At 40.8% G+C, this 26903-nt stretch overlaps 1 protein-coding gene across 6 annotated transcripts in view; it reads left to right on the top strand.

The window, feature by feature from the left end:
* Nucleotides 1-26903, top strand: part of HIVEP2 (HIVEP zinc finger 2) — a 149190-nt gene that overhangs the window by 105651 nt on the left and 16636 nt on the right. For 5 of the 6 annotated variants that reach the window (XM_068938526.1, XM_068938527.1, XM_068938520.1 and 2 more), the window contains 3 exons: nt 17098-17142; nt 18234-23865; nt 24620-24774. In XM_068938526.1, coding sequence (XP_068794627.1) covers nt 18439-23865; nt 24620-24774 — 5582 coding nt within the window. In that variant the 5' untranslated portion in view covers nt 17098-17142; nt 18234-18438. Of the gene's footprint in view, nt 1-12737; nt 12890-17097; nt 17143-18233; nt 23866-24619; nt 24775-26903 lie in introns of all 6 variants that reach the window. The other variant, XM_068938521.1, reaches the window with a different exon arrangement.

Here is a 26903-nt window from a genome sequence, read left to right as displayed (position 1 = left end):
TTTTTCCTTGTTGTTTGCCATTGCTGCTATTACCTGGGCTGTTCGAGCAGTAGAAGCAAAGCTAAGGGTTTAATATAGATGAAAATCCTGTAACTAGCAGCATTTTAACAACGGAGACCTGTAGTTACAAATGTGCTCTTCTTTTAATGCCTGAGAAGAAATATGCCATGACAGCTTTGCAAATTTAAACAGAACCTAAAAATAATTTACAGTTCTACTAATTTTATTATTTCTATGTCCGATTGGTAGCAGAAGGAAAGAGATCCTGGAAACCAGCTGTAGTTATTTAATTTGTGACCTGTCAGAAAAGTAGGTTTTGGTTTCAAGTACTGATGAGAGTCTTGGGTGAAAAGCAGAGCATGGGCCTGGCCATGCAATGAACTGACTTTCCCTAACCCTCAGAGAATTTGGTGGCACTGTATTTGAGAGGGTTTCCTGAGAGTATCCCATGTGGAGTTCTCAACTACCTTGAAGGATTATGTTATACTGCTTTGATCCACTTTCCATTTCACTGGTGGAATGTTTCTATTAACTTTCCCACAAGCTGATTCAGGCGGCATAAAGAGGAAAGAAAAATGTTACTCCTCTTTGCATCTTTAATTTTTCATGTCAGTGGAAAGATCTGGTTTTTGAATGGATGTTGTATTTTATGAGCTGCCAAAGCAATGACTTGTATGTATTGGTGTAAATAACCTTTTCTATGGTTATTTGGTTATTGAGGACTGGAAGACACCTAGATGCGCTTGAGTAGTGTGGTGTCCCTCTGACTGCCAGATATTCATTGGCAAACATTCAGGCAAAGAGGCCTCTTTCTGGAGACGTGTCTGAGCACAGACGTGGTTGTGTTCATGTGGGGAGTTTAAGGGAATAAGCTTCTCTTCATAGGCTTACTGAGGTAGGTATGTGCGTGAAATTAGATTTATGTTTTTCATTCGGAATTTGTTCAGTCCAAAGGTGGTTGTGAAACAAAAGGAACAGAAATACACACATTTTTGAATATAAAGCAAGGTGATGTTTTATCCAAATTGTACAATCAAAGAAGAAAGGGAAGGGAAGACCAACCCATGCGCAGCAGACTGGGGCGCACTCCAGAAGGAGTGCCAGGCTCTGCCCTGGAAGCCGGTGGAACCGGCAAAGGGAGCCCTGGGACATCTCAGCGAGAAGTGCTGCCACCGTCCCTGGCCGTGTGATTCAGCAAGTCATTCCCAGCTTGACAAGACAGAACCTTCTTCTTCCGCAACCTGCCTGTTCCCCTCCCTTCCAGACCTGATTTGAGAAGCTAGCAGGAACCATGGCTGCACTTGACCTTGCTGTGGCCTTTCCTCTGTTAGCCTTTTCCTGGCCCTCCTCTGCCCTTTGCACTTTCTTACAAAGCCATGGTGCAATCAGGCTGCAGGATTGCATCTTCCAGATGTCATTTGAAACAGACCTGTTCGGTTCGTATCAGTTCTCTCCTTGCTACTTTTTTTACTAAGCAGGTTTATATACAATATGCGAGTCCATGTCCTATCTTAAAATTAGCTGTTTGGCATCCTTGAACAGATCAAGGAGAAAAATAAATTGTTCTCCTGAAATGTGATTCAGCCTGCTGTGAAGAAAGTTATGAAGAGAAAGATCAGCCTGATGACTTCTTTACTTTTAAGTTTTGCAGATCAGAAATCAGGGGCTGAATTTTGGATCAAACATCCATAGCAGTCTTGCAATCAAATACTCCCAGCTTGTGAAGATACAACCAGCAACTCTTTTAGCTTGCTCTAATGACCCAGCAGCTCTTTGTTGGTGCTAGCAAAGCAATTAGGCTCCCTAGTACAAGAGAGGTGTTTATTAAGCAGTTGCGTCCAACTGGTTGGAGTTACTTTACTCCAGTAGATCTCACTAACCCAAATTTAAAATAGCATTTTCACCTCACACTTAGAGACTGAGAAAATGCTTTTGAAGATTTTATTTGCTCTGATGACAAGCTTGGTAGAGGAACAAAATCAAACAAGGTTCTATTGTTACAGCAGTTGGGTCATGACTGAGACAGTTGGCTACTTCATTATAGCAAACATGTAGGTGGCCTTTCTCATGTTTTAAGATCCAACAGAGGAGCTGTGACTTTACTGACACCTTTCAGAGGAGGAGAATCAATCCTTTATATATCCAGGATCAAGTCCGCTGTGCCGTTATACAGCACAGATAGTGAGCCCTTTTTCTCTCAACTGCCTTTGAAATAATAGGTTCAGTTTTTCCAGTAAGATCAAATCTGAACAGTAAGATTGCCCTGGGTCCAAGCAGGCTTAAAATCAGTCTGTAATTTTTTGCACCTGTTTGATCATGGTATTTATAGCTTATTTTTACCTGTGCCTTCTTCAGTGCAATAGTTACCAGCAGCCTTCCTTTCTGATACTGGTTCAGCTCTGAGTGAAGAGGGTAATGCCGAATGCAGTTTGGAGGATGATTAGGGTGAGATCAGCTCTTGAAATTCGAGTCAAGTTAATGATGAAACCTGAGTTTTGTTAATAATACATTGTAATTATTACTGCAGGCAGGGCAGATATCTCATCTTTCTCATCTTTTCACTTGAGGATCCTACTCAAATTGATCTGTTTAACTTCTCAGCCTTACACCCCTTGCTTAGGTCTGAAAAAGGAAAGCCAACACATTTTCGTAGCCAGATTTCCAGGCACTTAAGCTTTCCCAGGTAGAGCAAGATCTCTATAGATATTAGTGAATTACACAAGCTGGAGAAAACAGGGAATAAGAATAGGATATGTGATGAGCACATGAAAAAGCAGAACGTTAATAATACAAGACACCTAATTGGACCTGCCCTTTCACCGAGCAGTGAGGACATACGTCAGTGCACAGGGCAAGCCCAGCCTGTGGCAATGTGCTTCCCACGTCCTACAGGGCTTTAGAAGGAAAAAATTGCATTCTGAGCCAAGCTTCTTACCTCCTGTAATTGCCAATAAAACATTAATCCTTACCTTTTGTAGACTGCATCTAGTGCTTGTACCTCAGAGATCCTGAGCCAGATTGGAGAGGTGACATAAATCATGGTGTGCATTACCCATTGGTAAGTGGGAGGGGAGTGTGAGCTGGTGAAAGTGACACCATACAGGGTGGGAGGGAAAACACTGTGGCAGGAAAGCGACCTGCGGCAGGATGTAGGAAGATGTAAGATAGAGGAGCCCCTTATTACTTAACATCGTATCTTCTTACTGCCTCCCGATGGCTCCAGTTGCAACCTCCCCTGCTATCCCTCACTGGAGTCAGGTGCGCCAACTGCCTTCATTTGCCCTCGGTGACGTGCCCCTACCCAATGTACAAAAGCATTTATGCTGTCGTTCGGCATAAACTTTTTATTTTGTAGAAATTGCCATTGTGGAACAGCTGTTACCAGACCGGAGATTCAAGTAGTGATTGTGCCCAGTTTGCTACCGCAGCCACACCACGTGCTCGTGTAGGCAAAAGTTAGGGACTTATTTACTCTCAGAGAAAATAACTTTCCAACACCCATTGTTTAAATATTGGCTAATGAAGAAAGCCTGAAGGAGGAACTTACCAAAAAAGAAAAAAAATACCACCCTGTTTTGTTTTACTTTTTTTTAGTTCTGCTTATTATCTCGTTGGCTGTATCTTGACCGAGTGTTGTACGTTGTCCCAGAACAGTTTCATAAACTTGAAGCCGATATGAATGGGCTTTGTACCAGTCCAGTAGATCCTCCTGGTGCTTTGGGCAGCACAGAAGGCAAGAAGGAAGACAGCCAACGGCCCTGGTTGGGGTGTAAGAGGTGGCTTTCATTAGGACTCCGCTGGACATCATTACACAGTTTCGTTAGTTCAGCTTAAGCCCTGGCTGCCATCAAAAGTTGCAGCCCATTCCCCTCTTTCTTCCCTAATCTGTGGCTACTTGTTCCGATCTCCCTGTTTGTGTGCTGACTTGTGCTCATGCAGATGTTCAGGAAATGGACCAGAGAATCAATCTGACTGAAGATTCAGCATTTCTTTTCCACTAGTTATTTTTGAGTTAGGCGATTTCTTGGTTTTAGATTGAATTTGTGCGCCATTAAAACTGTCTCTTGTGGAGGAACTGAAAACCTTGAGGTCGAAGCACTGCATAGGTGTAGCGGAGGATAAAGCAGGACCTGAACATCCAAAGTGCGCCGCCTTCTCTGGGGCTGGTTGCGGGGGGTCCACCCTTTACTCTTGCAAGCAGGGAACTGCTGTCCCGCTGGTAAGTCACCTGTGGTGCTGGGGGCTCCTTATGGGGGACACTTTCCGTTTAGAGACGGATACGCGACGTCCCAGGCACGGCGTAGCTGGGAAGGCAGCGCCGTGCTCTCATCCCCTGCGGGGCCATCCCCACTGAGCCAGGAAGGGGCCTTAGAGTGGGTGCTGGGGTGCTGGGGCCACCCTCCGTGGGTGCAGATGTGCTACTTTGCCTTCGTGTATGCAGTGTAGGTCGTTCTACCTTTTTCTAATATCTGTTCCTGCTATTTTTTTGATGTCACTTTCGCCTTCATCCATTTTTCGCTTCCTAGGCTTTACATAGGTAAAGCCTTAAGAAGACTGGAGTTATATTGCTATTATTTAAACAAAATTTTTGCTCCAAATCTCACTTGAGGGATAGGATCAGGTTCTGATCACTAAGCTTTTAGCGTTATAACTTAAGAGCCCCGCAGTGGTTTTGGGTATGTGGTCCTGTCTCTTATTAACTTCATATAAATGTACTGCCAGAGTATGGTCTTTAGAATTAAAACATACTAATAATTATTTTTACATTCATACTTCCTCTAATATAATAACATTTACTCTTAATTTCAGATCAAAACTAAATTATCTGAAGAATAACAGCATCAGCTGATTTGCCTTGCATTGCAATGTTTATCTATTTTGGTAGAAAAATCAGTGACTATTAAATTTACTGCTAAGGCATAGGATGAAAAGAAAAAAATATCATGCTGAACAAAGAGCGATCTTATCAATGGGAATTGATCATAGAGTATCAAGAAAAGAAAAAGCTCTCAATTTCCTATTCAGCTTAATGTTAAAAATATAATCTTATTAATGTCAATGACAGTTTTTTTTATTTTAAAACAAAGACAAAATAGAAATGTAATGCCAGAATAATCATTTTCATTGAATTTTACATGTGAGGTTGGCAATGTTTTCTACGGGGCCTTTTTTCCTGTTACAAATGAGAGAAAAGGTCTGGTATAAACCTGTGCATTTTTATTTAACCCCAGTTCTCAAATGATTGATGTGAGGAATTTGGAGCCACACAGGAAGACTGCATAATAATGAAACAAAATCCTCCTGTAAGCATCAGCCAAAGGAGTTACAATATTATAGAGAAAAACCGTAATTGTGGAAAAAATCATTTCCTTGCACAGCTCATGTGGAATACCGGAAACCTGGCACATGCATCACTTCCAACGGTGACATTGCAGTCAGGTACTTTAAGGAGTTGCAGAAATTCTTCAGAGAATTCTCACAGCCATCCTTAACTTCTCTTTAGCTGCGTGGCAGCAAAGCTCACATCATTCAGCAGGGCAAACATGCTCTGGAAAGAGAGGTTGCTGAATACAGGCACTGCCTAATTCTGGAGAATCCTATTGCAATTAAACGCGTGGAAGTTTCAGGACTCCTGAGGCAGGAAGGTGTGGTGAACAGCAGGCCTGAGGGTATTTATGAGGGTGACACCATGAGCACGGCTAGCCGGTCTGCCTGCAGTGTGCAACGCAGCCGTGGCTCACAGCAAGCCCTCCTGCTCCTGGGCACCAGGCGAGCGCATGGCTGCAGCCACATGTCCCAGGGGCTGTAGCAGTGTTTGAAGCTCTGAACTCCCCGCCTGGCCTGGGTGATCTCCTCTCCACCCCCATGCCAAGCAGGTATGGGGGCGAGGTGCAGTATCGGCAGTTTGAAGGTGTATTCATTCATTCCAGCAAGAACAGGTCTTTGGGAATCAGAAATTCAAATGGAGCGGTTAGAAGTGCTTCTGAATATTGCTCGTAAGGTACTGAACTGCACCGCTTGGGCAGGCTGTCATTAATGCTCGTGCCCCTTTGTGCTGACTAGGCAGTGTAGGAGTAGCTTAAATGAGGGTAATTTATATTTATGCCCTTTCTGAAGCCCCTTTGTGCTGGCAAAGTGGTGTAAACTGGCCTTAGAGTAGATGAGACTTGCCGAACAGGGCTGTAAAAGTGCAACTGCTTTTTGTTGGTCTGTAGGCCTGCGTGTTTAGTTTTAGGGGGGCACAGCCTTCCCCCTCACAGGCAGTGCTGGCTTAACCAGCAAATCTGGCGTACGAAGCCCCCACCTTCCTTCCGCTCCCAGGCTCTGGTTTGTGGTCCCCTGAGACGCGTGCTGCCACAGCCCTGTGTGCTGGTATGGGGGACCCCTGCTGTAAACCTGATCACTGAAATGCTCCAGATTAAAGAAAAAATCTCCTCCCCGCTTCCCTCTTAAAAGATGATTTTTTCCCCAGACCATTTCAGTGCTCCAGTTTACAGTAGGGCCTCACAAATGTATTGGCAGTGCTGAAAGTTGTTCAGCGGTAGTGGAGGAGACCACGCAGCTTGGGCTGAAACGGAGAACGGTCATTGCGTAACGCGGCACCGCTGCCAAATCCCAGGTCTCGTGAAACCCTACCCTCCGCACTACAGGACTTCTGCTGCCGGGGACGCCTCGGCTTCGCTATTGAAGGACTGGGATTTGAGCTCCACTTTGGAGACCGTAGTGTGCGTTTGCTAGTGGAAGGGCCATGCAGCGGTGCGCAGTGCCCCTCGGCTAGAAGGGAGCAAAAAAGAAATAGTTTCAAACTCTCTCGAATACTCAAAAGTGTTCTTGCTTCTGAATCTATTTCCTAGACTTTCCTAGACTAGTCCAATTGACTGCGTTAGGATGACTTAATAGCAAACTCTTGGCTATGTGTTGGGAGATGTCAGAGTGCAAAACCCACATGTAAGTTCTACGCTGTCTTTTCACATTCAGTCTTCTAGTGATCTGAGTGAAAAAGGGACAGTTTCGAGAGCTGAATGTTCCCCCCTCATGTTCTCAAGTTATGTTTAGAAACAGGAAGCTGTTTTGCATAAAGGTAAGATTGTGTTTTAGGCAAGTGAAGCTGGTGTTAGACTGGCTAAATATACCCACGGAGTCATACTCAGTGGGTAGTCCTGGCTATTTTTAGGCTTTATTTTTGCCTGTCTTAATTTTTTTTTTTTTTAGTGACACCTCCACTGTACCCTCTGCTTCTAGTGAGGCACCACTTCCTGAGCCTGTGTGAAACTTGCAATTACAGGAGGAGTCAATCTTGTCAGGTGTCATTTGTCATGCGTTGCAGAGGGCTGACTTCAGTGAAGGAAGAACAAAGCTGAGCAGAAAAAAAATAAAATAAAAAGAGAGCCAGAGAAAGAGGGAGAGAAGCATGCTCTTAATAATTTGCCCTTTGCAACAACAGACCCTTATCTGATCACCCACGCTCATCTGGCTGCTGACGCTGTACTTGCTTCATTAGTACGTGCTATTTTTACACCTTTTGTGTCTTTTGAGGAACCGAGTGGGCCTGCCGGCTTGTAATGATTCACCATCTCCAAGTGAACAGGGTGTCCTCAAGTACTGCGAGTGCGGTAGGAAGAAGGGAGTCGGGGGAGGAGTTCAACTGAATTGCCAAGTTGATTGATTGGTTTAGGGTGGTCTGACTGCTAAAACATTGCAGTTTAGTCTAATAAAAATAAGCAGTATACTTTTTGTTTGCAACACAGTTTTTCAGACTGTGAAGAGCTATCCCAAGGAACATTAGCTAATTAATTAATTTGTATGTAGCTTTACAAACATGATGCCCTACATGTTTCTGCATATGCCCTAAGCCTTAGTTTCCCTGTCCACAAAGGGGATGTTGACAATACTTTCTTTTGTTTGTAATGGGCAAGTGCGGTTGGTGTATGATAAGCACCCAGGAGGCTTTGGGGCCAGATCTTTAGCTGATTTCCCTTCCACTTTTGGCAGTGGAGAACAGCTAAATGTGGTGGAAGGGGCCATGAATGAAGCAGGGGAAGGAGAAAACTGTATGAGTTTTATGTGGAGGTTTCTGAAGTTGAGGAGTGGTTACTTTCTCTTTCGATAGTCCATCAGCCCTGAAAGTTTCCTCTGCTGAATTTTCACCTGGCAGCTGAAATTAACATTTTTGCTGCCTTACTTAGACTTTTTCTAGGTAGGAGAGATTTGGGGTCCAGTTATACCACTTATTAAGTACAAGATAATATTTCTATATTGCATGTTTCCTTGGAGTAGTTTCAAAAGTCAGTATGATGAAGGATACTTTTATAAAACAATAAGATGTTATTTGTACTAAGAATGCCAGCCCGTGCTGCACACTTGTCTAATCCTGTCTGATATAAAGTCCTTGTGAAACCCGAACACATCTTTCCCAAGAAAAGTTTTATTTCTTACTGTGCTGTTCTTGCTGAGAGCCTGTAACTAACTGAGCTGCAGCTTGGATTGTCCCTCAAATATCAGCATAAACCTGTGGAATAATGGAAGTTTTACGTGCAAATGCAAACATTTTGGTAGAACTTTATCTTTTCAACAATGTTTGCTCAGGGAAGTGGAGCTCATGTCAATAAAAAGAGTTGATTTGTGTTTTGTAGAAATAGATCTCACTACAAAGAGCGAGATATTGTGTATAGCTATATGCATAGCAGAATGTATATGTATATTTTACTCATTTTTAATGAGGTGCTCAGATGCAACTGGATATTGTACGTAGTGACTTCCAGTGCTTCATACAATAAAATAAGGAAGCGTTGTAAAATATCGCCAGAGGAATTTTAAAAAGCAGTTGTTATTTTTAACTGCTGAGCCATTATTATTTATTATTTTCTTAAGCATCCTGAGGGCTATAAACAAAGCAGCATCATTAAATGTGCAGTCTAACTAATGTATCTTATATGACCACTCTCAGTATAGTCTTAAGGCAGTGCTAGGTGCCTAGACTTGCTACCGTAAAATGCCTGTATTAAGTCACCAGGCAGAAACAAACTTTTTGCCTATGTGGTAGTGACTGTCATGACATCTGTATGATGATTGGAATTTGGGGCTCAACAGCTGATCTCAGCTGAACTTTAACAAAGGATTCAGAATTGACTGAAATAAAAGTTCCACAAAGGCCCATTGTATTTTTCGTGCAAATAATGGAAAAATTTGTAGGAATACTACGGGTGTTTAGTATGCATCTGTTTTTGGTTTGACATGTGATGACTATGGGGCTTAGTAAACAAAGACAGATTTTAAAATAAGATTGTACAATAATTGACTTGAGTAAAAAGCAAATGCAAACTCAGATTCTGTAAATATATTCATTTGCACTTCCTACTGAGGTAAGTGTATCTATCTGCCCCAGATACGTACAGGTACATTCAGAGTCAGTGCATTTGCTCATTCAAGAAAGTATCCAAATGATACTGATATTTTCATGTGAAATAGAAGTTGCTTCTTCTGACACATAGTATGAAAGGAGGCATAGCTGCTTCCAAATTATGCAGTGGTTGCATAATTGGTATTGCATAACTTTTAACTGAAAAGGCCTCACTTCCCAGAAAATACAGCAATATTTTCCCTCTTAAATGAGAATGTTAGTATTTTGCCTAATTTTTGTCTAAGATTTTCATTTGGCAACAGAATAATGATTATTTTCTCCCTAATAATGATGCTATATTTACACAAATTTTGAAACTGTTCCTGGGGAAACTTGGGGAAATTCTTTATGGGTACTTTAGCAAACGCTTACCAGAATACATTTGTTTTCTTCAACTGCTACCCAAGTTTGCAGGTTTTATGTGTAAAAATGAAGAGGAATTTTAGAATTTGCAGGTAATTTCAAGTAGAAAAATTGTTATATCTAATAAATGTATCAGTTTAAATGCTATAATGACAGTGCTTTTACCCTTCTCTTTGTATATAGTGTTTTATAAATCTAGAAACGACTGTGTACACACTGGCTGGCATTTGGCTGTTTGCATACATTTATCTTTCACAGGTACTGCTAAATTCATGGCTTAGTTCGTAGGTACTCTATAATGTGTGAAATTTCCCTTTCTGATTAACTTGTCTTTTTGTAGGAAGGTGAAAAAAGCTTCTTTAATCTCTTCTTTAAATTGCTATTGCAAGTGCAAAAACTTCATTTGATCCCAATCATGATGCAGCATCATACAGCATCATTTGATAGTACTTGAGCCTTTGCTTTTCAGAAATTTTAGCTATTTAGCCTTTTGGGGCTACGTAATACCATTTCCCTCACATGAGAGTAGTTTGGGGCTAACAGCAGGGCCTATGGCTGCATTTCTTTTCTGTACTGCAGATGTGAAAAAAACATTTAATCCTACAAATTGTAATCAGAAACTATTTCACGCTTTCCCAGTTTGGCTTGGTACCCTTATTGTTTAATTACGGTGTTTTAGAAGAAAGTGAGCTAGGGTTGAGTTTCTGCTGATTAAGAGCACACCCCAGCAGTTAAGAGCCCATTTGTACCTCAGCACCCGTTCTGATACTATTATATATTGTTGCAGTTTACTTACTACTGAATTCACCCTTGAGTGAAATTCATTCTCATGCAGATTAAGACCAATGAGATTATGCATCTCGTAAACCTCACTTTAGCCATCAAGATAATGTTTAAATGGGACCCAAGCGGGGTGTGTGTGTGTGTGTGTGTTTCTGACTGTTCCCTGCATGGCAGCCACTGTCACACTTGTCCGTCACCGCATTTCGAAAGCCAACAGAAAAAAAGAGCAAAATGACTGTCTTTTTTTCAAGAATTTTTAATAGCACTAGAATTGCAGTCTGTCAGATCTGCCATTGTTTTCCCATCACATTTTAAGGTCCATGTGGGAAACTGTTGATATTTTACTCATCCGTTTGCATTTTTTAGCTTGTTCTCCAAGGAAATAAGTAGCGATGTGAGAAGATTAACAGTTTACGTAGTTCTCTTGTTTAGTTTCATATCTGAATAATCCTTGTCCTGTGCCTTTGTATGGTGATAGATTCAATATGTGCGTGTTGGAAGATGGTCAGCCAGTGCAGTTAGATACTGTTTTATCTGACGTGTTTAAGCACCTCAGACAAGCTCTTACGTGGTGCAGCGCACAGCAAGGTTAGGCAACCAGAAACAAAATATTTACCTGCTCTTTTAAAAGCAGCGGGACCAGAGAGATCAATTAGCTGTTAATTGACTGACAAGATTGTTTGTACTGTAGGCTGTTTTGGCATCTCTTTGATAGCAGTTATTTGCTCGGTTCAAGGAGAAGAACTGTGGTTAGTTTGGGAACTTTTACCAATAAAGGAAGTGTTTAGAATGAATTTGGCTCCTATGTAGCTTTCTCCCTCCCTCTCTCTCTCTGTCTCTCTCTCTCTCTCTTTTTTTTTTTTTTAATAGTCATCCTGTGGAAATAAGTCTGTGTTCACTTGGACTTTGGCAGTGCAAAAGCTTTTTTTATACATTTTTTCCATCCGGTAGTAATGTGTACATTATGTATGATGCTGAAACAGGAAATAGTGATGTACTTTAAGTGAGCAATTCTTGTCATTACAGCAAAAAGGTCAGTGTTAAAGCATTTCTGCTGTGGGCTTCTTGTATGGCTTCTTAAAATACACCCAACTTGAATTTAAGTTTTTGGGGGGGTGGTATTTTTCTATGGAGAGTGGCAATTTAAAATTATATTTGAGATACTTAACATAGCAGAAATGGAACATTTTGCTGCAGCTGTGCTGCAGCACAGCTGTTTCTGATGCAAGCTAGCATCTCCTAAAGAAAAACATCTATGTTTTGTGACAACCATATGATTCAAAATTTATTGCAGTAAACGTTAGGATTTTCTCTGTAGACATTCTAGAGGTGTTGGATTAGTTTATGTCCAGTTCATAATAGTTAACCTCAAATATTTAGAAAGTAGGATGTAGGAGCCTAAAGCGAAGTGAGATCTGATTCTGTTTGTTATTTTGAAGTATAAGTATGGAATTATGTCCTTGGATTTACCACTCATTGCTTCAGATTTCTGCTAGGATAATTTAGGGTGGAATTTGGCCCTTGCCTTGACTTGCTGTAGAAATAAATCTGTCTCCTTTCAGTCATTTTAAATCAAACTTCATATCTGTTCAAAGCTCCCTGCGGTCAAACGCGAGATTCCTGTTTCACACCTGGATTTTCTGTAAGGTCACCACCAAAGGGGTATAGATTTCCCAGTTTCCCATATCAGCGTGCCTAATCTTTGGCACAGAGATTGGTAGGAGTGCGTTCAGAGGAAGGAAGGAGCAGGTGAGCGCAAGCATTTACCCAACACTGAAAAGAATAAAGATTCTGCCCATAGTTTCTCCTCAAGTAAGATAATTTAACAGTGAAAACACAGTGTACTATATATACTTGCTGAACGGTATTTCTTTTTATATTTGCAAGTACTTTTAAATGACATTTTTATCAAATAAATGGTTAGTTCAGCTGCCCAAATTTAAAACTATGTATTCTAAACATTTCAGTGTATTTTCAAAACTGTAATTCGCCGGCTAGTTTCGGAGAATGGCAGCACATCAGTAAAGTTCTGAAATTCAGATGGCAGGCAGAACATCTGGACTGGAATTAAATGAACAAATTGTAGTAGTGTCTTCAAATAGGAAGTATTGTCTTCAAATTAAAACACAAAAAGAGGTAGATTAAAAATGAATATAACTAACTTGGTTTAAAAAGACTTTTTTTTTTTTAGAACTACATGTGGAAAAGAATTGCTTACAACTCCTGCAGAACTGTAGCAAAGGCCCAGGCATCCTTGCGTTCTCCAGTAATTCAAGACTTTGCCAAGTGCCAGTCGTTGACACAGGAATTTGCAGCCATTCCTAGGGATGTTCAAATAGACAGGTAAAAAGCCAACTACAAAACCACAGTCAGAAGGGGCCCCTAACCCACGACTGTTGGAAATATGGAGAGAATATCTCTCGTCAAGAATGGGAAGCCTTTTTACAAAAATGGGAAAGTTGAAAAGTGTTTCTTCTCCCTTATCTTTTTAGTAAATGCAGGTCAAAGACAGAAGGAAAGGAGTTTACCTTCAGATGGGGTTATCAAGGGTGGTATCAAGTAGCGTAAAGGAGGTTGCACTGGTCGTCTTTTCTTTCTTTTGTGGAAAATGTCAAAACTCTATACCCCAAAGACTGAATCCCTTATGTCATCTTGTTACAGACCACAGGCATCCTCAGCCCTTGACTGAATATGTAACCTCACACAGAAGGATGCACAAATGCTTATCTAGCTTCATGCCAGTTAAATCCTTTGGTTCTGAGATATGCACTTACTGCCAGTTGAGGGTTCTTCTGCAGACTTAGTTCACCTTTGCTTTGCCTAAGCAGAAAAAGCTGGAAGTCCACGCTTCTTAGGGTGTCTTTTTCTGTTGGCTCTCAGCCTTTTTTCAAATTGTCATGGAAACAACTCTTTTTGGGAATATCACTAGCAGGGCAGAGGAACATGTGGGATGGGAGCGTAAGCCAAAGGTGTGCTATCTTTCTTCCTCAAAGAGTAAGTCTGGAACTCACATTCATTCTCACTTGCAGGTGGGGTAGAGCTCAGAGGTGGCCTCTTTTTCTTCTAAGGCTCATTGGCCGCTGGGCTTATCCCAGACATAAACTAGACTTGTCTAGTAAGGATCTTGGCAGAGGTCTGCGCATCACTGTAAGGATTTTATAGGAGCCACTACAGCTCATCTGTACTAACGATTGCCCTACAGAATAAAAATTCTCCAGGGGCCAGTTACTGTGGTTTTAGGCCAGCTTTGCGCTGGCAAAGATGAACAGAAAAGATTTAAAACAGGGCTGGATCTGACCCTTAGTCCTTACTCTAGAGTCAATATTTATTCTGCATGGTGCACTCAGGATTTAGCCTGGAAGACATAAGCTTCAAATTTGTTCACTTACAAGAGCTGTAATATGAGCTACAAATTGAGAGGTAGTAAAAATTGTATTTTGCCAAATTTTATTTTAAAGCTATTGAGTGTAACCATTTTAATGATCTGAAAAAAAGAAAAAGGGAAGGAAGTATCTTGGAACTCTGTAGTCGACCAGATATATGTTTCTTGCTTGCAGCTCATGAAGGCACCATGGCAAATGGAGTGACAGAATAATGCTGCTTTCTAGAAAGTTTTTAAAGTCTTGATTTAGTAGGTGCATCTGACATAAATACAGTTCCTAGCTTCCCAGGAATCTTCTCATGTTCAAAGATTTTTGCAGAAGTAAAATGTACCGGCTTGAAATAAGAAGATAGTGCAGTTAGTGTGGTTGGTGGATCTGGCAACTGGTTGACATTCCTACAGGGAAACCTGGCTTGGTCCGTTTCCAGGGAGGACTTTGCAGCTGGTGTCAAATGATGTGCTCACTTTTAACTCGCAGTGCAGTTTCTGATCAGTGTAGGTGGGCTCATCTCAGTCACTCTAAGGAAGCTGACCTATGCCAAATGTTTGAAAGAAAATGTGCATTTTTATCGTCCGTTCCTTAGTTTGAAATATGTACTACTTGAAATATAGGTAGTTTCTATACTCCTATTGAGGAGTATATTTTTGATGAAGAGCAACACTGAAAACATGTTTTCTAAAGGAGAAGCATTAATCCGTTGAAAAGTGGAAGTCTCTTGGCTTAAATTAGTCTATGGATGCAGGAAGATGAAATGGAGACTTGAATGAAAAAAAAACAGAAATCAATGTAGTTTTGTAAAGTGTTAGATTTCTCCATTTAGGTCAGTAATACTTAGCACTAGGGAAAAAAAACACAACCTGAAAGAAATAATATTAAAGCCATCTTTGACCCAGGATGGGTGGCAGTTCAAACCAAACCAGAAATGATTATGTTGATTCAGGAAAGGGATTCATTTTCCCCAGGAGAATGACGTTGACCAGAGTTAAGCCCTCAGTAATCCCTGTGATTAGTCTGTACCTATATTATAGTGTAGATTGAAAAATTATATAGAACATTCTGCAAATAGCAGGCCCATGAAAAGACTTGAACTCTGTAACAGAGATCTCAGTCCCGAGCAAAAAGTATAAGTATATTATATTGAAATGTACTTATATTAGCAAAGTATATTAGCATCCTCTTTTGTTCAGACAAAACTTTTGCAATCACGTTTCCATGATTGCAGATTTCTTCTCTAGAGATGTTCTCTATAGATTGACTATGGAAAGGATACTCATATTTCCGGAAGTTTCTTCTTCACTATTTGCAATACTGCCTAGTAAAGAGAAAAGTATTTTTCTTTGCAGATGGCTAATAACTTTATGCTCTCTCATTTGGGAACACTCTCTCGTGTTCCAGTTTCTGTTTCTAGAGCTATGCATTTTCCCATACTTCTTTGCATGTATATTAGCATCACCAATGACCTGAGGTTCAGTTTAGCTCAGTTGCCAAAAATTGTTTGCCAGTTACCTTCCATTTCCTAATAAGGAGCTGCAGATCTGCTCCAGAGTAATATCTGCTTCTGATATATTGTAAATCGCTCATGATAATGCTTTAATTTCTTTTTATTTTTGGTAGCAATACATTTTATTTGAGAAAACAAATTAGGAAAATTTAAGAAAAGTTTTACTTGGATTGCTTGGGTTTTCTTCCTTTTAGAGACTCTGACAAGAGAATTATTTAGAAATCCATTAGCACATCAAAGCAGAAAGACATTATAAACTAAATATTCCTTTTTCTGTTTGATAGCTTTCTGCTATTTTGTACTATGTGGGCATTCTCTCTAGTTACAATTTTAAAAAAACATTATCCATATCTGACTAAGTCAACACTCCATTAGCTATTGCAGTCCTAACATTGCTGATATTTTATTTGTACTGTTAAATAAATAGTTGATAACAGGTGGCACAGTGATGATTCTGCTTTAGTTAAGTCATGAGACTTTTCTGATGTCCATTAGTTCTCTGAAAGTGTTATTCATTAAAGGTACTTGTAACAAGTATTGATAAGTGATTATGAAGAATTAAATTTATTTTTCTATTTTTGATACGTTTTCCTCTTTTAAGTATTATACAAGTGTTTTCATCATCTGATGATTTTATTCCGTGGAGAAGGCATAAGTGCTTTTAACAGTTGCTATTTGAGAGTTACTGTAATAAGCCATACCCCCCTATTCTGAAGCTGATAATTTAGGTATTTCTAAAGATCTGTTTTTTAAAAAAAATGGAAGTGCCCTGGACTTTGTCCAAAATAAACATTCTGAAGAAAAGTCATAAATCAGTATTTATTATCACATTAGAACAAGCATTCTGTTTAATGAAACAAACAAAAATCTTGCTGTAAAGATAGGATGTATTGGAAACTGCCAGAGAGAATCCCCCTCTTGTGGGAGAAATGGTGTCTTTGCCAATGAGATACTTTATAGGTACCTGTTTAGTCTGTCTTACTCAGGTGTGTTCCCTGTGCTCATCTTTTCTGTAATGCAAAGAGTAATCTGCAACCTGATAATGGCCAAAAAGGTGGCAAATTGTGTCTCTGAATAATCATGGCGGTATAGAAGCCTTTTAAATATGTGTTTGGACTGTAGGCTTCTTATTTGAGAAGCCAGACACATATTCCTGTGCAGTGCCCCGCTGATGTTTACTAATTTGGAAACTTACTCACTTTTTGCTACATTTTCTTGTACCTTAGTGGTGGCATTCTGGCCAGGATTTCATTCTGGTTCTTAAAACATTTAATAAGAGCCTTGGAAGGCCTAAAACTATTAGCTGGAGAGAGGTATGGAAAGGGGATTTGCCAATGGGATTCAGGGATAATCCCGGTTTAGGAGTGGTGCAAGAGCAACAAGGGAAATAATTGGGCAGCTGTCTTTTACAGAGTCAGGAAGGCAAGACAGCATTCATTTGGACTTGCAGTTATCTGCGTACACACTAGAAACCTAAGAAATATACAAAGATGCAGGCTTATAGTCTTCAAAATGTGATTTCTCTGACCTCTAAGACACAACATGATATTTTTCCAGTGGATAGATAAATGAAATTTTCAGCCTCTGCTGTAAAGAATAGAAAACTCTCTCTCTTCAGCGTCAGTTCTTAATATCAAGACTTTCTTATGACTTTTTTTTTTCTACAGGAAATCTGAAGATAGTCATGCCTATTAGATGTCTAGAAGATGCAGGTAACTGTTTTATACTGAAAAAAAGGAATATATTCCTATTCCCTTTGTGTTCATCTGCTAATGTTTCTTCAAACCCAATTCAGCCTTTCCATTGGAGGAATGTAAAATATTCCGATATCTCTAATATTGCTTTTTTTAACCTTTTTTCCTTGCTATTGTAAAATCATGACTGTCTTTAAAATTCTCACTGTTTCATCCAGAATTCAAATACTTTGCTTCTCTGTGAAAATCATACCTCTGAGCTTTTCTTCTTTCTAAGTAGAATTGTGGAAACCTATTGCACTTAAGCTTATAAAGTGCTGTAAGCTGGATAGAAATGTTTCAACACACTCTAAAATCTAAAATGAAAGTCATGTAAATACAATTATAGTTCATTTCTGTGATGCGCATTACCTCTAGTGAAGCATTCTGACTAAAATTTAATGTAGTGATTGGAAGATGGAGGTGTGAAAAGGTGCCAATAGTAATTGCACAATAGTAATTCCTGACCTTAGCCATCTGAAAGGTAGTCATCTAGGATTTCTGCCTAGCTAACAGTGAGAAATAGGCATCTCCAAAGCGGAGAACCATATGCACAGACATCCCATATGTCTCAAGCACCCATCAGGAGATGGAAAGATTTCTGCTCTGAATGTAATGATCACCCTTCTCTGACTTTAGAGGAAGCCCAGGTGACTAGGGTCGATGTCTGAATGGTAGATGTGTAATACTAGATAAGGTAACTCCCGCCCACAGTGTTGAGACTGTATTTTCAGCAGTGATATGCTGAAAGAGCTTTGAAAGTAGGTGGTGGACTTTCTGAGATCAAGTATCATTAAACTGTCCCCAGCAAGCCTTACAAAATTACTATTCAGTTTGGAAAGTGTAGATCCTGGTTGTCTATTCTTAGTTCTTTTACTGAGTAGTAGTGATTATACGTGTATGCAATCTCTGGAGCCAATCGGTGTCTCTTCACAAAATGGGCTTTACCTTTGAGTGAGGTCAATCACTCAATATTTTTTTAATAAAAGGGCAACTGACTGCATTGGTAATATGTCACACAGCTGTATTAATTTGTGTGGGGGTTTCTTTGGTTTTTTTTTTCCTTACAGATAGCTGTGTCACCTTGGAAGAGATGAAAAGAACTTTGCTCTAGTAGATCACAAATATCTCTGGATCATTCTGCATCTCAGATAACAATGAAAAATGTTCAGAAGCGCTAATAAGTCTTTGCAAATGTATAATAAACTGTTCAGGAAAGTTCCTGCCGTGAACAGAACTGTGTAATAATCACGTTAATGTACAGACACAAATCTAATGCCTATAGACTACTGCGTGGAAAGTTCCAAAGAGAAAGAGAAGTCTGTGAACTTGCAACAGCTCTGGAAAAATGGGAGCAACAATACTTTAAAAAGCACAGCTTTGGACACACTCCATGTGTCTGCACAGCTTTCAAGTGAACTAGCACTTAAGACCTTGTGTAACAAAATGGACTCTGGGGACACAGCTATAGGGCAAAAAGCTACCTCAAGGTCTGCAGAAACTGCTAAAGTATCAAGTAGATGGAGGCAAGAACATTCAGCTGTTATTAAGATGAGCACTTTTGGCAATCAAGAAGTACAGAGGCAACCACAAATAGATCACGAGCAAATTGGAAACACAGCATCAGCACAACTTTTTAGTTCTGGGAAACTGGTATCATCAAATGAAGCTACGCAGCAAGTCACGGAGAAGCAATATCCACAGCATCGTCCAAGTCCTTACTCATGTCAGCATTCACTTTCTTTCCCACAGCATTCATTGCCACAAAGTTTCTTGCACAACATAAAGCCACACCAGAGCTTGGAAGGCCCTCCGTGGCCGTTTCCTAGCCACTTGCAATCAGTTGCCTCAGAGGACTTATTTCCTTTTCATATGCATAGCCATAGTGGAGGTTTCTCTAGGAAGAAGATTTCAAGTCTGAACCCTGCATACAGCCAATATTCACAGAAATCTTTAGAACAATCAGAAGATGCTCACAAAAAAGAGCACAAACCCAAAAAGCCTGGCAAGTACATTTGTCCTTACTGTAATCGGGCTTGTGCCAAACCTAGTGTACTTAAAAAGCATATTAGGTCTCATACTGGGGAGCGACCATACCCCTGTGTTCCTTGTGGTTTCTCTTTCAAGACGAAGAGCAACCTTTACAAGCACAGGAAGTCACATGCCCATGCGATTAAAGCAGGATTGGTACCTTTCACAGAGTCAGCAGTCTCTAAATTGGACCTAGATGCTAGTTACATTGATGTGGAAGCTGAAATACATTCGGATGGCGAGCAGAGCACGGACACTGATGAGGAGACCTCGCTCTTAGTGGAAGGGACTGACAAACTGAGCCCTGTCCCGCAGTTTCCCTTGGACATTGCTAGCAGGAGCAGTTTTCAGTCGTCCATGGAAGAATCCTTGGTGGGGCCAGTGAAAGTACCCATTTTGATTATCCCTAAAAGTGGAATTCAGTTACCCAGTGAGAGTTCACCGTATGTTGGCTCTGATATGTTGCAAAACCCATCCCTAAGTACTAAGTGTGATGACTCTCATACAGTTAAACAGCGACTTGCACTAAGACTGTCAGAGAAGAAAGGGCAAGATTCGGAGCAGTCATTAAACCTTTTGAGCCCACACAGTAAAGGAAGCACGGATTCTGGTTACTTTTCCCGCTCAGAAAGTGCTGAGCAGCAAATAAGCCCTCCAAATACTAACGCAAAGTCTTACGAAGAAATCATCTTTGGGAAGTTCTATAGAATTAATCAAAGGACAGCACTAACAGTAGCCACAACAAATCAGGAGCACAGTTTAATGGGTAGAAAGGGCAAAGCAGAGCCACTACCTCTTTTAAATACCAGATTAGATATGAAGATGCTTGAGGAACATATTTCTCAGCTGACTCCAAATAAAGAAGAACTCATTGACCCCAGTAATTTGAGCACTATGAAATCTCCACAAGTCTATACAGGTAGCAATACAGAATCCCGACAGTCCCAGACTACCACGTCATCCATCAAAAGTGAATCCAGCCTTTACCAAGCCACTCAGCAGGGTGATGTGCCCGTCCTTCTAGAGCCCCCAGTTGATTCTTCTCCTCTTATTAGAAGTAACTCCATGCCCACCTCTTCTGCAAACAACTTAAGTATTCCCCCATCCCTGAGAGGAAGCCATTCATTTGATGAGAAGATGACTGGCTCAGATGATGTATTTTACCCTGGGACAGTGGGAATATCCCACCAGCGGATGTTGAGAAGACAGGCTGCCTTTGAACTGCCCTCTGTGCAGGAGGGGCACTCAGATTCAGATTATCATGGAAGACCAGGGAAAAATATTATTATTTCTTCCAGCAGACAAACAGCAGGTGACAAAGGACCATCCCTAAAAGAGAAGAAAGCAGGAGACAAGACCCTTTGTGACTATGATGCCAGTGGAAAGCACTACCGAAAATGGGAAGAATTTGAAGCTCAAAAGCAGAACTACAGGGACTCGACATCCCTTGGTGGAATAAACAAGGGAGGAGAGTACTTTGTTGATCCCCTCGGACAATCACAGGCAGTGCCATCCCTATACGGAACAACATTCGAAAACAGAAAACGCAGGAAAGAGAAGAGTGTTGGAGATGAGGAGGACAGTCCCATGCTTTGCAGCAGTACAACAGGCACCACGGGGGGAATTCAGTCTTTGGACTTTGATCCCAAATCCCAAATTCAGGATGTGCCAAGAAGCGGATTTGCCCTTCAAGGCTTAGACAGTGCTGCTCATTGCCATGTGGAGCGTTTTGAAATATGCAGGCCCTACTTGCAGTCTGGCAGCCCTGCAGCTTCTCTGGAAGATTCATCCTTAACTGCAGAGCAAGAAAAGACTGCAGAATCACTGACTAGAAAGCCCCCTGGAAATGTCATCTCTGTCATTCAGCATACAAATTCATTGAGCAGGCCAAACTCATTTGAAAGGTCTGAATCTACAGAACATATTGCATGCCAGCAGGATAAGATCCATTCACCGTCTGAAACATGTGAGAGCGAGATTTGTGAGTCCCCAATGAGCCCAGAGCGAGCTCTGCAAACAGAAAATGCTGACAACATTAGTAAACCATCTCCATCCCAGCAACCTCAGCCATATCATATACAGCCCAGGCTGGTTCGCCAGCACAACATACAGGTGCCTGAAATTCGTGTCACGGAGGAGCCAGATAAGCCTGAGAAAGATAAAGAAGTGCAGAGTAAAGAGCAGGAGAGACCCACTGAAGAATTCCAGTGGCCCCAGAGAAGTGAAACTCTTTCTCAACTTCCAGCTGAAAAGCTGCCACCCAAAAAGAAGCGCTTACGACTTGCTGACATGGAACACTCCTCTGGAGAATCGAGCTTTGAATCCACAGGTACAAGCCTCTCTCGCAGCCCTAGCCAAGAAAGTAATTTGTCCCACAGTTCGAGTTTTTCAATGTCCTTTGAAAGAGAAGAAAATATAAAGTTCATCACACCTCCCAAACAAGATGAGTTTGGGAAACAGTCTGAGTTTTTAACTGTTCCGGCTGGTGCTTACTCACTTTCCGTCCCTGGACACCACCATCAGAGGGAAATGAGACGCTGCTCATCTGAACAGATGCCCTGTCCTCACGCTGCTGAAGTCCCAGAGATCCGAAGTAAATCCTTTGATTATGGGAACCTGTCGCATGCCTCTTCAGCTGGGATACCTTCTACTGCACTGTCTCCATCACGAGAAAGGAAGAAATGCTTCTTGGTTCGCCAGGCTTCCTTTAGTGGTTTTCCAGAGATTTCCCAGACTGACCAGAGCGCAGAACAAAATATAAAGCAGGAGCAGATGGAACATGTACAGGCTGGGATTCGGTCCTCCCAGGTTGCTTGGCATCACTCCCCTTCCTCTGTACTTCAGCCTGTTCTGGTCGATGATTCTGGAAAACAGGTTGTTGGTTCTTGTGCTCAACTTGGTAGTAGCTCATCCCACCTTGCTCAGCAACAGGCTATTCATGCAGACAGTCAGGAAATGTTAAGGACACCCTTAATCCAACAAGCACCTTATATTCCTAGCAAACATCCATCAGAGCAGCAGCAGCTCTTTGCACATCAGGAAAAAGTTCCATTTCCCCCTATTCATAACACCTTGTTTCAGTTCCCATACCCAGCTGTCTGCATGGTTCACTTACCACCATCTCAGCAGCCTGTCTTGTGGCAGTCGTGCACAGAACCTCTACAGAGACACTTCCAGCATCATTTTGTACAACAGCTGCAGAAATCGTATGTCAAACAACCTTTCCAAACAGACGTTCCTCCGAGTTACCCCCTGGAACATGCTCCAGAGCATATTGGAAAGAAACCAGCTGATTATGTGCACATAAAAGAGCAAGCATACCAGCATTACTCAGGAACATCTGGACAGTATTCAAAAAATACTCTTGCTAAGTACCAGCCAGATCATAGCATTAAACCAACAGATACCTCCTCTGAGCAGCATCTTCAGACAGGTTTTGATCCCCCAAGTGATGGCTCCGTACAGTCGTTGCCAGGAACAGTTGTTCCTGTCAGGATTCAAACCCATGTGCCATCTTATGGTAGTGTCATGTACACAAGCATTTCCCAGATCCTTGGACAGAGCAACAGTCCTGCGATTGTAATTTGTAAAGTTGATGAGACTGTTTCTCAAAGAACATTAGCAACAAATGCAACCATGCAAGGAATTGGATTTAACATAGCCCAGATGTTAGGTCAGCACGGAGGGCTAGAGAAATATCCATTGTGGAAAGTGCCGCAGACGCTTCCGCTGGGACTAGAACCCTCAATTCCCTTGTGTTTGACTTCCAGTTCTGACACAGCTTCTACCCTGGGAGGAAGCAAACGAATGCTTTCACCTGCCAGCAGCTTGGAGCTCTTCATGGAGACCAAGCAGCAGAAACGAGTCAAAGAAGAAAAAATGTATGGGCAGATAGTTGAAGAGCTAAGTGCAGTTGAGTTAACTAACTCAGATATAAAGAAAGATTTTCCAAGAATGCAAAAGCCTCAACTAGTGCGACAGAGCTGTGCTACTGAGCCGAAGGAAAGTCTGCCATCCATGTCAACCTCTTCACCGCTGTCGTCCTCATCATCTCAAGATTTCCCACCTGTCAGCATGCCAACAGCTGATGCTTTCCCACTGAGCAGGGAGAAGCTTTCCAGTTTTGATTCCACATCACCAGGGCAAAAGTCCAGTGGCCCTTCTGAAGAAAGAGACTCGCCGGAAGAATTGGATGTGGATGAAACAGCCTCAGATATGAGTATGAGTCCACAGAGGTCTTCATTGCCACCAGGAGAAATTCAGACAGAAGACCAGCTGAAACATCAAAAATTGCCTCTTGGGATGTTAGTCCAGATGACATCCAATGCAAGTGGGAAAGTCACAGGCTCAACCATTCTCCTAACTGATGTAGCTGATTTTCAGCAGATCCTTCAGTTCCCGAGCCTGCGCACTACTACTACTGTGAGCTGGTGTTTCTTAAACTATACAAAACCCAATTACATTCAACAACCAACCCTCAAATCTTCTGTTTATGCTTCATGGTGTATTAGTTCCTGTAACCCAAACCCATCAGGGCTAAGTACAAAGACCACTTTAGCACTTTTAAGGTCCAAGCAAAAAAACACCACAGAAATCTACACTCTGGCTGCTATGCACAGACCTGGAACTGGTAAACTGACATCATCAAGTGCATGGAAGCAGTTTGCTCAGGTAAATAAGAGTTTTTAAATATAATAAAATTAACATGTCTTTAGCTGAAAAAAATGTTTTGAAACATAAGCTAATGATTTTTTAAAAGAAAGTTCCATTGGGAAATCAGACATTGATATCTTCTGGTGATAACTTTTGAGCCTTAGTTTACCCCTCTGCAAATTCTGATATTTCTGCTCGCTCTCTCTCTTTCTCTCTCTCCATTTTCAGAATCAGTTGTCAAAAATGGGGCTTTTAAAGTCCTCATTTCACATATGTCAAAGCCTGATATATTATTTCCTTTTATTTTATCCTTTGTTTTGCTGTATCCTGATTCACATAGTATGCACAAACATCCATGGGGTTTCCTGAGTAAAGACTGAGTTGAAATTCGGTAAGGATCAGATCCCTTTAACACCTTTTACATGCTGAATCTTCCTCATGGACTCAGCATTAGATAATGGGGCCAGGGAAAATTTTGTAATGGCAATAAATGACCTTCTAAGGCTTTTCCACCTCTACTTTCCATGATTTTTTTTTTTTTCCTGAGGAAAGATACGGTGCTGTCCATTCTGTCAAGACTCTTGCAAAAAATTGTCCATGCTAACCTCTCTCTTACTCTCCATCAAATTGAATGGGACAAATTAGTTCATCTTATAGAGTTGCACCAAAATGAGAGTTTGACTTTGACCTGCATTGTTAAAAGTACTTGAAATGAAGTGTGTATTTATTGTGTGTTCCAGTAGTAACACCATTCCTTGACTTTGTTCTACAGATGAAACACGAGCCATTCTTCTTGTTTGGCAGCAAGCTTGAAAAGAAAGTAGTGGGGAATATTATAAAAGAAAGAGTAAAAGGAGACATTCATGGAGAGAAAGACATTACATCCAAACAAACTGAGCCGATACGAATAAAAATTTTTGAAGGAGGGTAAGAAGAAAATGCGACTGGAAATTTCAAGCTCAGCCTGTCATTTTAGAGAGATTTGAAAATGACTGTGAATGCATTAGAATGTGAACAGTGTCCTGTATTCCTGCTATGTATTGTAGCTTTCCTCTCTGTGTATATGTCAGTCTTACCACAATCTACTGGGTACCTGAGTACTTACTTGTGGCTCTACTTTGCTGGTAGGACAATTCTGTTTTCTCTCTATGTGAGAGCCTTCACTCTAAATTGCTGCTTTCTTTATTTAGGTCATAAAGAAAAGATAGATGGCTAACATTTTGATCTTTTCTGTATAATATCTGTGTATTTAATGCTTTCCATGAGGACATCTTTCCATTTCTAGGCTCTGTATATCTCCACTAACTTGGATGGGTTGGCTAGGCAAGTTTGCTCTTAGTCTTACAATATTTTATTATTTACTGAACTTGAGTTTCAGATACAAAATGTAAGATGGCAATGAAATCTGTGGTATGTAAGCCTAATCCATTGGTTTGCCATGTAAGGTTGATTGATAAAATAATGTTTAATTTTACTATAGCCGTCTATCAGTCATGTGATAAAAAAAATAGCAAAAAGAAGGAAAAAGGAGACCTGAAAGTCCAATAGCATTATTTTGAAGCTTATGAAACTTGTTAAGAAGAGCAAAGGAAATGTAGAGTTGATTGCCTCTTGATTGCCTTATACTTTATACTCTAAAGTGTAAGATACTGCTTTATTTCTTTTACAGAATTCTGAAGTGATATGATTAATATTGCTAGTTGTTGGTAGTGAGTACTCAGGTGGCTGAATGAGATTTTTCAGTCTTACCAAACACAAATGCTCTCACAGCCGTGTTTTCTTGGGACAGCTAAGTAGGTTAGGATGGAGATATGGTAAATTCATACAACCCTTTGCTTCTGCCATCAATTTTACCCTTTAAAATCTTAATTATCCTTCATTAACATTGTGTGTTTTGGCTCCCCTTGAATAGTCTCCATGAAACTAACGGTGACATTTCTCTGTAGTCTGCAACAATAAAAGGACGTGGCCTACATCTTACTTGAAAGACTTAAAATGTTATTTATGAGATTGGTGCAGGTCTGCCAGCCCACGCACCCTAATCCTGGCTATTCTCTGTAGTTGTGCATTGTCCTCGTAGCCAAGCCAGTAAGCTGGCTACAAAAGAGTGACCCAAATTCAGGGGTGAGCCTAAATTTGCAAGAAATATAAAGTGCTGCTGCTTAAACTCACGGTCACTTTGAAGTATAAAATTTGCCTGCCTCCCATTATATATCATTTCTGAATTTGGACCACCCCGATGAAGACAGCCTGCACTAATGTAAGCTGCGTGATGAGAGGTCAGAGGAGTAAAAGTGTATTAAGAAAAGCAACTCAAAGGTGGATTCAGATCAGTGTCAGCCGCAGCAGATCACTCTGCAAAATGCCTCTACCATCTAACACCTTCCTTAAGATACTTTGAATGTTACTTACACCCTCTTCAGTTTTTCTGTACACGAATAAGGTCTGTGAAATTGTTTGTGTACAGGGCTGTAACTCATCTGTCTCCTAGTAATGTTTGTCTATATTTGGATATTCTTAGTGTAGAACAAAAAGTAAGAAAACTTGATGTGCACATTAATTGCTGAAGTGAGGGGCGGGGAGTGAATAATCTATGCGATGGAGTGGGGCTTGTTTCTTTTCTTAGCTTATGACTGAGTCTCTGAATAAAAGATTCCCGAATAGGAGCATCTAACCTGCAAAGGTACAGCGAATGGGATCATGTAGCGTTAATGCGTCCACTCTTTCTTTATAGATGTGTTTCGGAACAATGTCAGAAGATCATCACTTTATAGTACAACTTATAAAATAGTTGTACTATAAAAAAACCTATTAAACAATAAGTATTGTTTATGGAAGGGTAGATTCATTCTCTTCATGAGTTTGTCTGTTTTTTAAATGGATCTAATATTCTTTTCATATTATGGCCAAGTTTTTCATTGCTATCTTTCTTGACTGATGAGTTTGTCCTTCTGTTCGGGTTTTGGTTTATGATTTCTAGAAGCTACTTTTTAATATGTTTGTCATGCTTCCTTACCCTTTGCTGTATGCAGAACTTCTCTGTTCTGTTCTGTTCT

The sequence above is a fragment of the Struthio camelus genome, chromosome 3, assembly GCF_040807025.1.
Source record: "Struthio camelus isolate bStrCam1 chromosome 3, bStrCam1.hap1, whole genome shotgun sequence".
NCBI classification, from domain to species: domain Eukaryota; kingdom Metazoa; phylum Chordata; class Aves; order Struthioniformes; family Struthionidae; genus Struthio; species Struthio camelus.
This window is presented reverse-complemented; position numbering and strand designations above follow the sequence as displayed.